Source organism: Trifolium pratense, linkage group LG7 (assembly GCF_020283565.1).
Source record: "Trifolium pratense cultivar HEN17-A07 linkage group LG7, ARS_RC_1.1, whole genome shotgun sequence".
Taxonomy (NCBI): Eukaryota; Viridiplantae; Streptophyta; class Magnoliopsida; order Fabales; family Fabaceae; genus Trifolium; species Trifolium pratense.
In genome coordinates, this window is record NC_060065.1 from 58,069,967 (window position 1) to 58,083,026 (window position 13,060).

At 29.8% G+C, this 13,060-nt stretch overlaps 1 protein-coding gene across 1 annotated transcript; it reads left to right on the top strand.

Annotated features, from left to right (window-relative positions):
• Positions 1 to 7,980: 7,980 nt before the first annotated feature.
• Positions 7,981 to 12,522, top strand: LOC123899827 (cinnamoyl-CoA reductase 1-like). The gene is made up of 5 exons (XM_045951058.1): positions 7,981 to 8,254; positions 8,800 to 8,954; positions 9,448 to 9,633; positions 10,223 to 10,575; positions 12,091 to 12,522. Exons 1-5 carry the CDS (start codon positions 8,116 to 8,118, stop codon positions 12,251 to 12,253), a joined length of 996 nt encoding a protein of 331 aa, XP_045807014.1. The 5' UTR covers positions 7,981 to 8,115; the 3' UTR covers positions 12,254 to 12,522.
• Positions 12,523 to 13,060: the final 538 nt, after the last annotated feature.

Sequence of the window (13,060 nt, forward strand, 5' to 3'; positions counted from 1 at the left end):
CCACAAGCTTGCTTTAAAAGTATAGGTGAATACAAGAGATCAATGTAGAGGACTTCAAACATCAAAGAAAATGCATGCATTAGATTGAAAGGTGGGACTCCATCAATATAATGAGTTGGCGTTTTGTATCATTTTGTCCTCCACTTAGTCCACTCTGTATCAATTGGTCAACTTCAAATAGAGGATTCTTCTATCACAAGTTATATACGTACTACTAGGTTGTGTAATGTGCACCATTCCTTTTCTTTCGTATGCCATGGCTTCAATAATGTATCCCTTTAATTTTAGCTAATTATGTCTTTGATATATAAAAGCAAATTTGGTTCAAAGACTTTATAGTAGAATTTGTAGACATTGGTGATTGGTGGAATAATGATGTAAACGTTTTACTTATTATAAACCACACATCCTTCACATGAGATTTCATTTAACTTGTCTATGTAGTGCTATAAAAGTTAACATGATAGAAAATCTTCATATTTCATCAAAGCACTCATTATCCTTGTTTTGCTCTTGAAGGAAACCTCAATGTCACTCCCTTCTAATTATGAGTTTTACAGTGTGTGAATGTGAGTAAGACTACTTTTTATATAAGATTGTCGATCCCTCGAGAATTGTGACAAATCACACAAGATAATTGGAACTTTTACTTGGGAAAAATAGAAAAGACATTGGGGGGATTTCTCGTGCAATGTATACTTGAATTCAAAAATTCGATTAGAGTAAAATGATTGATTCACACAATGGTTGGGAAGGCTATTGGATCCCTTTCGATTCATTCGATTTCACGGAATTTGGTAATCAAGTGAGTCCTAATGAAGTACTAGTATTTCATTGATGTCATGAAAGATTAACGCGCATTGATTAAGTTTAATTTCTTGGTTCTTAATCCTCCCAATTGATCATAAATCCCTAATCTCTTAGGAAGATTTATGGTCAATTGAGGTTTTGAAAACTTTAATCCAAGAATCACAATGAACAACTCACAATCTTTAGATGAATTGAACATTGAACAATTAATTTAGGTCTAAATTCAATTCCTATTTTTATAATAAATTGAAGACTAAATTCAACTCATATGTGATCAAAATATGAATAGCATTACAAGACTAATTTATTAACATCAAATCCATACAATCATTGAAGAACTCGATTACAATTACATTGTTCAAATCACATGAATCAAATTCCTCTAAAGGATCCAACCAATGAAGATTTAGTTACACATGATCGTGAGACTTACAAGATCCAATTGAGAATAGATCATGTTGAAAGATGAAGGAATGGATGAATTCTTGCTTGCATGGTGATGGATGATGAGCTTGAAGCTTCAACAATGGAGATAGTACTCAATTTTACACCAATTTTTCGAACCTTTTTCACTTCTTCAAGCTCCCCTTTTATAGATGAACAAAAGGGTCACTTTAACAACTATCTTTGCCCCAGGCGCAACTTCTTCAACCCATGCGAAACTTCCAGCATCAAACAGGAACATGTTTTCGCCCGAGGCACAATATTTTCGCCCCAGGCGAAACCACAACTTCTTTAGGATGGCTATGGTTTCACATTTTCGCCCCAAGCAAATTTTTCAGACAGCTTTTTATTCCACAACTTCAGGATTTTCGCCCCAGGCACAACAGTTTTCACTAGGGATGGCAATGGGTAGGTTATGGGTAGGGTACTATAGTACCCATCCCCATACCCGCGGATTGAAAAAATAATTGTACTCATCCCCATACCCGCGTGGGTAACAACTTTTGCACCCGTCCCCATATCCTATGGGTACCTAGGTACCCATACCCGTACCCGTTACCTGCATTTTTACTAAAAAAAAAATTGATCAATTATAAAATATCATATAATTTTAATAGAATTAAAAAAAATTCAAAGATTTTAATATTGACTAATGAAAATTATAAACAAAATTATTACTAACCTTATGTTAAAGTTCATATTTACGCTAAATATTCACATTATTTTTATATTATGTTATAAATAAACATTTTTATTAAAAATATGTAATAGTTTAGTAGAGTTGTATTGTTTTAAATTGATTTACATATATTATAATATAATAATATAAATAAAATAAATAAATATATATTATGCGGGTATGGGGCGGGGTGGGTACTAAGGTACCCGTACCCGCACTCATACCCGTTCATTTTTGCGGGTTTTTACCCTACCCGTTGTGGGTAATTTTTGCGGATACCCTATGGGTATGAGTCAAATTGTCATCCCTAGTTTTCACCCCAGGCGACATCATTTTCGCCCCAAACAAAAATTCTAGACTTACTTCCATTTTGTCCATTTTTCTTCCTTTGCAAGTAAACTTCATTCTCATGTATTTTCTCCACAAAGGGCAAAAGACCCAAATTTCCTCCTAAACTACCTTGAATTAAGTCACTTTTTGTATGTAATAACGGGTGTTATCAAGCGCCAATATCGGATGTTTTTATCTGTTCCTACACGCAAATCAACAACACTTTGTCTGACACAAACCGATATTTGTTTTTGGATTTGCGTTCTCTAACTGTCTAACAATTCATGTGAATGGTTCTTTCATACTTTTGGATAAGTATAATAGATGTGGATATTCAATAGAATTGCAATGGACAAAAGTAAGAAATAAGAATGATACAAGTAATAGAAGTAATAGAAGTATATACAAAATACGCAAAAGAATTAATTACCCTATAAAAAGTAAAAAAGATTTTACGTCTGTAAAACCCTTACTATATTTTCTAATAGCTGTAAGTTTTCGATGAGATTTTTTATTTGTATAATATCCTAACCTTTTTTGACATAATAACATCCTAACCTTATTATCTAACTTATAGTTATATAACATGACCATGAAAGTTTTCGATGAGATTTTTTATTTTTTATTTGTATAATATTCTGGCTAATGCTACGGTGGACCACCTTCACAAGTGATCCACCGTGGACAAGTAATCTACGGAATATGAATTTTACGAAATTCATTGTTAGATTGAAAGTTTATATCGCATAGATCATCCATAAATTTTTTAAATTTTTTTGAAAATCATTTGATATGTTATTGAGACCCATCAAGATTTACGTTAATTAATAAATTGTTAATCTTGATGCGTCTCAATAACATATCAAATGATTTTCAATTTTTTTAAATTTTTCTATGGATGATCTATATAATATAAACTTTCAATCCAACGGGGAATTTTGTAAAATTTGTATTCGTTATAATGTTATTCACGACTGGTCCACCATGGACCACTTGATTAAGTGATCCGTATTAAAATTTACCTAATGGGCTAACCTTATTATCTAACTTATAGTTATATAAATGTCTACAACATTTTATCAAAAAAGAAAAATAAAGTGTATACAACAACGATGACCAATTCTATCATGCACAAGTGCATCATGTCTTTCATGGTGCACAAGTTAATGATGTCATTATAATAAATACGAATTTTACAAAATCCACCGTTTGATTAATAGTTTATATCATATAAATCAGTCAAGTCAAATTTTAAAGAAATTAAAAATAATATGATATGTCATTAAGACTCAACGACGTGTAATTTAATACACAGTATTTGCTAATACTAGAGGAAGTACTAAATCTTTTCCTCTCTTGTTTCCTTTGTATTTTAGTAAGTCAATGAAAGTTTGTAGCGACAGAGTACCAGAGTCGGTCCCGAATATTTGGAGGCCCTATTTGAAAATTAAAAATGTATCTTTAATAAAAATATAATTTTTTAAAAAAATCATTCTCTATTTAAATTGTAAATAGCATAAAAAATAGTTATCATAGTAAATAACATCTAAAAGCGACATATTTTAATCAATAACATTAAAATACATCTTCAATATAATATCATTATCAACTTTACATTTCCTTCGGAAAAAAAAAAGAATTTTCTTATAATGTTGCTTCTTTTTTTTAGAAACAACCGCAAATTACTTATAAAATTAAAAGTATGTCCATTAAATTTTTTATTTTTTTAAAGTAATAAAATATTTTTAATAGTACTCACCAAAAAAAAAATATATATATTTTTAATAGTAACAAAATTATTAATTTTTTTTACATATATAAATTTTTTAATAAATCGATATAAACAATTAGAAACCCCTAATTATTTGAGACCATGTACAGTGACTCACGTTATACACCCACGGGCCACGTTATACACCCACAGGGGCGGCCCTGCAGAGTACCTGTATAGGGAATTAATTAAGTATACGAGAGAAAGCATCACGAAAGAGTATAGAATAAGCAAATTATTAATGTTGGTGAAAGGAACTTTGACAGTGGAGAGAGCACATGACTAAGTGCAATTCTAATTGGTTTTGTTGGTTATAATTAAGACAAAAGATAAGAGCTACTGTACTGTAATTGGGTTGTTGAATGTATTTTAGTGCTGCACATGGCTTTTTTGTTTTTGGATTTTAGAGAAAAATCTTCCTGAAATTGTTGGTCAACTTTTAAATTTCATTCCTAATTACTCATGTCGAATCAAAAGCTAAGTACGACCTTCGTCTTTTTTATAAGAATCAATTAATTTTTTAGATTCAATGAATAATTAATGTATTTAGTCTATAATATAAACTAAATACATTAATTATTGAATGAACCTGAAAAGTTAAAAGTTATTTATAAAAAAATCGAATAAAGTATTATTTATATGTAAATCCCACAACTCTTATTTCACTATGGATTAGGATGTAAATTTGCATTTGTTAATAGGGATCCTTGTAAGGATTATATGTTCGAGGCTTCAAATTTGAAGATTTTTTCCCCGCGTGGATGAAGATGGGTGAGGATCGGAGGAGCATCTTCCGACAATTCTCTATTCCGTTGACATCCTTAATGTAGATGATGTTGGATATAACTCAAAAGTAACGATATGGATATCAGTAATGTTGTAATATGGACTAATTGACTTGAGAAAGTTGGTTCTAGTTTTTTTAAGAGAGAGAAACTCTTCATACTCTCTAAGTTCTCTTTCTACTTTATTTATCGGAGATGAGTGATTTTGGATATTTTTGGCCTAGAATTACCATTCTTTAGTAAAAATAAAAATTACCATTCTACATTTTTTTTCCTTCTTTTAATCTAAATATGTTGTTTTATCATAAATCTAAGTTTTTTCTTTTGTGTTCTTCGTGATTTTGTCGTTTGAGCGCGACGTTGTGTTGTTCATCGTCTTGTGCGACGTTGTTTTATTTCTTATCTTTATTGTAGTGTTCATTTGATTTTTATTAAAATATCGTCTTGAACCAATTATAGATTCAATCAACGATTTGAGTATCAACGTTGTAGATTCAAAGATATAGATATGCGGTCACTTTAATTTTATCATATTATTTGTAGATATTTTACCATTGTATATTTATTAATTAGTACCGTGAGTTTGTTGAATATGTGTTGGATTTGATGTACATGAATGTGATTTTATTTTATTTTTTTTGTAAAAAATGGACTAATTGGATTGTTAGAACCAACGTGTGTAAAATAATAGAACAAATTGATAATTTAAATGCTTAATTGATAAGAAAAGTAGGTAAATGTAACTTTGAAAATGATAGAGAAATATGAACAATTTTTTTTAGAAAAAGTGAAAATTAACAAAGATGGAGAGATCAAAAAATTTTAAAGGTAATCACGAATGGCTGCTCGACATGGAATATTTAAACTTTGAAAATGTCTACAAATATTTATGCCTACAAAGAAAGTTGTACTTTGAAAATGCTCACCAACCTTCCTAGTTTTTTTTTTTTGATAAACCTTCCTAGTTTTATAAACTCAAAGAAAATTGTATAAACTAGGAATTGTATAAAACCATTTTTTGTTGTCATCTCTAAGAATTTGAGTAAAATAAAAATGGATAGCATGGAAGGAAAAAAAAATCAAGATGGGGGCAATAACTCACAATTTTGGGCCGAACTTGTTTCTGGTTCATCACTTACCAACCCAGGATTTAGTCAACAAAAAAAAAAAAAAAAAACCTCACCAACCAAGGACAACGAAGGAACATGGTCATTTGGCAACTACTAAGTAGTTCTGCAAAATTAGTCAATATTGATTTGGGATAGAATCAAATTTTAACATTAAAAAAGTAAATTTAATTATTTTATTACTTTTAAGATTTAATATAAATATGTTGAAAAATTAAAACTAAAATGATTCAAACATTTTTAAATAAATAAATGATAAATCACAAGTGAATAAGTGATGGAGTCACTTATTTTTTAAATTCTTTTGTTATTTTGTTATGACAAGTGCACTTTGATGTTCTTACCTAGTTTTTGAAAAAAATGCACTTATAGCATATATTAATCAAGAGGGATTCAATACAATAAGGTATGTCAACCATAATTTGGGGACCAGCTATATATCAGGCAGCCTTAGCTAATCTATGAGTCACCTCATTTGTTTGTCGCCTAATAAACTTCACATTAGAGTTATTATAAAAATTTAAAGAGTCTTCTACAATGCAAAATAATATCTCCCAGCTCACTTTATCACTCTGGTTGGAATGAAATTTATCCACGAAACCTTCGAATCAAGTTCAAAATCAACATAACCCAAATTCAACCCGTGCACCCAATTAAGAACGGAAAGTAGAACGAGAGTTTCGTCAATCTTCACATCACATAACGAAGTAAATTGTTCATATTTTTCTAATACATAAGCACTAAAATCGTCTCTAATACAAATACCGATATCAACTCTATTATGTAACGATGAAAAAGATGTATCAATATTGCATTTCACCCGCCCTCTCGCCGATTTTTTCCACTTGTGTTCCTACACTCTCGGCTGAACTGAAGGACCAATTCTAACAGCATGCACAATGCGACAATCCTGTAGCATGTTATTTACACGTATAAAAACAAGATTTTGTGCGTCTGTAACATTATTCCAAATAATATTATCTTAGTTAAAATTTATCAAATGAGATTTTTTTTTTTTTTAATAATGTTTGGGTTTTTAAATAAATTTGGGCTAATCATTTTTTTTAAGATTAAATTTAGAGTGAAATGATGGTGTCCTATTTAAATCTTCTATATTGTTATTCTTAATTTCTATAAGTTTTGTTTTTGATCCATGACTTTTTCTATTTGCGACATTTTTTTTAACAATACTAGTTTAAAGACCCGTGCATTTGCATGGGTCCATTGAATTTCATTCGATATTTGAGTTTGCCACTATATTAATGTAGAAAATTTATTTAAAATTAAATATTTAAAAATTTGTTATATAATATTGTTAAAATATAAATGGAATTATTGTGTTAATTATTTCTTGTAAACTTATTTATTTAATTTTTTTTGTTTCAGTGACAAATAATGGTCTCGCGTATATTTTTAATAAAAAATTAAAAATTTTATTAGGACAATTTAGTAAGTTTGATGATACTAACTAACTTTATTATATTATCATTAATGGTTAGTAGTAAACTTTGTAGGAATATTGTTTATGTTTCGTTTATAAAAAAAATTGTTTATGTTTCTTTTTTTTTTTTTATGAAAAATATTATTTATATTTTTTTCATAGAGTATTGTTTTTTTATTTCTATATTCCTATTTTTATGGAATTTCTCCTTATTGTTTCTATATTCTTTCTATATTTTTTTATTTACTAAATTTTTTATTTTTTTTACTGTTTTGTTTTCCTATATTTATGTATAAATTGTTTTGTTTTATTCTTATCTATAATCTGTTTTGTTCCTATTTTTAAGCATATCATATTTTTATATTATTATTTTTAAGCATATCATATTTCTATAATTTTTTTTTATATAAAATTAATATTTGTGTCTTTTATATTTGTGTCTTTTAATGTGAATTTGTTGTGAAGATAATATATTAAATAAAAATATGATACCAAAAATAAAATTAAAAAAAAAAAATTGTGGCTGGGTTAGGTGAGCACCTATCTTGTCTTGGTTATAAAAGGGTGATAGTGCAATTCACTTTCTTGTCATCACATATTTTTCCACTTATTACACCCCCCCTCCCGCGTCACTACACATTAACTTCTTTTCTTCTTCTTCTCCTCCTCTGTATACCACTCACTCATTCACTCTCATTCATTCAATACAAAGAAAAAGGAATATCAATATGCCTGCCGCTGACGAATCTTCATCAATTTCCGGCCAAACCATATGTGTCACCGGTGCCGGAGGCTTCATCGCTTCATGGATGGTTAAACTTCTCTTAGAAAAAGGCTACACTGTCAGAGGAACTTTGAGAAACCCAGGTATGTATGTATCTCCTGCTTCTTCAATTCAATATATCCAAAAAAGATCATAAATTAATCAAAAAGATCATATTCAGATCATCATATAATTTTATTTGTATATATATAACTTCAATCTCAAATATAATCAAAAGTTAGTCAAAATTTGTTTAATGTATTTTATTTAAATTTTAGATCAATTTTTTGTTTCAAAAAAAAATGTAGATCAATTTATTTTTTTTTATAATTTTTTGTTTATATTTGAGACCCGACACAATATTAATAGCGGTTTAGGATGTTACCCTATGTATCCGTATGCTCCAATTTTTTTAGGAGCATAAAATTAGAGCAACTACATTCAGAGACAACATTAACACGGTACGATGCAGGTGTCTGATGTGAACTTTTTGTGTAAAAACAACATTTTTTTATAAAATTGGGTGAAATAATGTTATTGTATTTTTGACGTGGGCATGCATGAATTTTTATTTAAATTAGCGGCGTAGTTTATTGCCCGTTTGCCTTCATGTAATTATCTTACATGTATAAATCAATTTTCATTTCAGATGATCCCAAAAATGGGCACTTGAAAGATTTGGAAGGAGCAAAGGAAAGGTTAACTCTTGTCAAAGTTGATCTCCTTGATCTTAACTCCGTTAAACAAGCCGTTAATGGATGTCATGGTGTTTTTCACACTGCTTCTCCCGTTACAGATAACCCCGTGAGTTTTAATATTTTTCCGTTACTAGTTTAGTGGCTAGAATTTGTGAATAAGTGGTAGGTAGTATCGGGTTTGAATCTCAATTTCTGCAATAACATGCAATGTTTTTGTCAACCGAGTTGTATTCATCGGGATGGAAATTTCAATAGTCTTGTTTTTAATTCAATTTCATTGATTATTTAGTTAGATAAAAAAAAAAAAAAGTAGCATAGACACAATAATGTCATGTGATTATTTGAATCATTGGTGGGTCCTATTTCCACCAGCAAACATTGTTTGTTTTCTTATGTTTCATAGGATAATTAAGTTATGTGTGTCGAAGACTCTACGGTGGTGTACATCGACCAATCTTCTTATTTATCTTTTATTATATTATACATTACTTTTTAATTAATAATGTCAAAAATGGTTACTACTTATTAATTTGCAATTTAAGATTATTGATTTGATTTTATACGAAAAATGATTGAATTCCTAATTTGGGTGGATGCAGGAAGAAATGGTGGAGCCTGCAGTGAATGGAGCAAAAAATGTGATCATAGCGGCTGCCGAAGCAAATGTGCGGCGCGTGGTTTTCACTTCATCAATTGGAGCTGTCTATATGGACCCCAACAGGAGTGTTGATGTTGAAGTTGACGAGTCTTGTTGGAGTGATTTGGAGTTTTGCAAGAACACCAAGGTTGACATGATTCCCTTCATTTCATTTTATATTATTTGCTGCTAATCAACATTAGAACACTATATACATAGTATAATCATCCTAAAGTTTTGATATAAGTGGTAGGAGTCCTAAATTTGATGCGATAACATTTGACAATATGGTTATAAGTAAAGATAATTTTCACTATAGATTGATTTTGTAAGAATAAGTTAGATCAAACTCAAATTTTAAGATGATATCCTATAAGAACCTGAACAACATATGTTGGACTACGGGAACAGATTACCTCCCGTGCAGTAATTCACCCTTGATTTAATTATTTTATTATATATGTTACTATTCAAAAATTAAATGAATGACAATGATTCCACCTGAAGAAAATGTGACTGGAGATGATCCTCTCCCAGTGGACTACATGCTATTGGGCCACTTGTGCCACACTATGCTACACATGTCTAGTCTTGCATGTGAAACAGTGTGTTAAGTGTACCACATTAGATGAAATTAGGTGTGACAATGTGTTTATAAATGACGGATTTGTAAGAGCGAGATAAGTATAACTCAAATTCTAAACATTTGAGACTGACTTGAAATTTGAACATTGTAGAATTGGTATTGCTATGGAAAAGCAGTGGCAGAACAAGCAGCATGGGAAGTGGCAAAAGAGAAAGGGGTGGATTTGGTTGTAGTGAATCCAGTTTTGGTTCTAGGACCATTGCTACAACCAACAATCAATGCAAGCACAATTCACATACTAAAGTACCTAACTGGATCAGCTAAGACCTATGCAAATGCAACACAAGCTTATGTTCATGTTAGGGATGTGGCATTAGCTCACATACTTGTTTTTGAGAAACCATCTGCTTCTGGTAGATACTTATGTGCTGAAAGTTCATTGCACCGTGGGGAGCTTGTTGAAATTCTTGCTAAGTACTTCCCAGAGTACCCTATTCCTACCAAGTAAGTCACTCTTAAATTATTCTTCCTATCATAGTTATCATGATTAATTATATAATTAATATGACCATAGTATTAAGCTAACAAACATATTGTGATTGCTTGCTGTGTTAGAAAGTTAAAATATAATATTAATCTCTACAATTATAATTTATATAGCGTTTATTGGTTTTAGTCTATGTAATTTTTTTTGTTTGGATTTGATCCCTACAAATTGAAAAACAATTATTTTTAGTTCATGAAGTGATATTATATTAGGTTACATATGCCGAACTCAAACTATCAATTTTTAAATTTACAGAGACTAAAATCAAATAAAAAAAAAACTTACAGAAACTAAAATAAAAAATACTATATTTACAGAGATTAAAATCACATTTAAATGATAAAAAATTAACCAATATCTTTTTTTTTGGTACAAAATTAACCAATATCTATTTGCTTAATAAAAGTGAAAAACTTTAACATATATCCGGATTTGGGTTCGGTGCAGTCAGCAATTTAGTGACTGCAGTGCAGTCGGCCATGTCCAGTCCGTCTGATTAAGATCAGACAGTCCAAAGTTTAAGATCAGATTTTATTGATCTTAAAATCTGAGCCGTCTGATCTTGATCAGACTGTCCAGATTTAGTGACTGCAGTGCAATCAACTGCACAGAATCCAAATCCCATATATCCATATAGGAAAATAAACTAGTGCATAACTATGAAAGTATACAAAATTATTGAATAAATTCAGTGTAACTGGCAAATAATTAAATGTCTATATATGATTTTTTTAACTATTTACATTAAACTTATTGGTTTTCTTCTCCTTCTTTTTTTTGTTGTTGCATATCTTGGCCAAATTATATAATTTTGTTATTTTTCAATTTCCATTTAAATGAACTGTGTTGACATGATTACGTAGCCAATGATGTAAACTAGCATCTCTCTTTTTTTTTTTTTTTTTTTGTTGCAATTTGGTGTCCCCACGCACTAAGGTTAGTGGAAAATGACCTTTACTAGTTTATTTGTTAGGCATATGTGGGTTTGGGACCATGTATAGGTAAGGAGTCATGGATTTTGATAATATTTTGCAAACTTGATTTTTATTTGATAAAATGGAAAATAGAATGAAAATGTGTAGATATTGAAATGAAAAAAATTGGAGACGAATTAAAAGGTGTCGTAGTTGGTACACCAACTTTGACTTGTTTAGATTTATTTATTTATACATTCCATTTCCACCTAAGTAAATTATAGGTTCATATATTTTATAAGATAAAACAAGTGGAGCATATGAGTCCTTACCAACCTCAATGTCCTTATCACACTATATATGAATATGACACTTAGAAAAACAATGAAATGCCTTAAAAGTTCGGTGCATTACAGTTTCAACTGAAAACATGCTTAATTTAAAAGATTATAGTACTACCTAATTCAATGTAATAAATTGGTTTGATTTGAAGTCGATAATATTTTCAGCTTGGATCATAGCCAGAAAGTTAATTAGTTAATGTTTTTACACATGCAGGTGTTCAGATGAAAAGAATCCTAGAGTGAAACCACATATCTTCTCAAATAAAAAACTGAAAGATTTGGGATTGGAATTCACTCCAGTGAGTCAATGTTTATATGAAACTGTTAAGAGCTTGCAAGAGCAAGGTCATCTTTCTGTTCCAAAGAAAGAAGATTAATTAATACTCTACCAATCAAATCCTAAACCTTTAATTATTCAATTTGTGAACAAGTTTATTTAATTAAGGACAAAAGTATTGAAACAACTATTAGCAATCTACTAAGCTTATGTTACACATTATGGGATTCTTACTATAGAAGACCATAATTGGATATTGTAAGAATTAAGGCATCATGCAAATTGTAGTTCTCCTTATGTTTGAAAATAATATCAGGATATTATTGTCATTCTTATTAACAATAATACATTGAGGTATGATTCAATTAATTAGTACGGTGAATTAGCTAGTCATGTATGTGAGTTAGTTACCATAAAAAAAAAAATACCAGTTAGCTAGACTACCCCTTGTCGTACTTGTACTATGTGCTTGTTTGAGTTGATTTATTTTTGAGTTAATGCAAAATAACATATGCAAATAAAAAAGGTTTATGTATGATTCATAAGATTGTCAATGTAATTTATGAAAAACAGTTTATGAAACTATAATTTTTGCTAATGACAATGTATGAATCAATATAAAAACGTATTTATTTACATAATTTATTTTTTATAAATTCAAAAATAAGTTTAATCTTCAATAAAAACGTATTTATTTTTTATTGAAGACATGTCGGACAATATGGCCAGCGTATAACGACAACACACTCTTTGTCTAATGTCCCTCTTGAAAATTCAGCTGACTCGGGCTCATGATATATAAATCACCTCCTCCTTCTCCATCATCCACACCATCATCCACCATATCATTTTTTCAGAAGGGAAAAAATGTGAAATACTTGAAAAATCAAAGAAATGTGACCAAATA

Coding starts and splice junctions, on each gene's coding strand:
- LOC123899827 (XM_045951058.1), top strand. CDS start 8,116: ATGCCTGCCGCTGACGAATCTTCATCAATTTCCGGCCAAACCATATGT. Junction 8,255..8,799: donor AGGAACTTTGAGAAACCCAG/GTATGTATGTAT, acceptor TTTTCATTTCAG/ATGATCCCAAAAATGGGCAC. Junction 8,955..9,447: donor CTCCCGTTACAGATAACCCC/GTGAGTTTTAAT, acceptor GGGTGGATGCAG/GAAGAAATGGTGGAGCCTGC.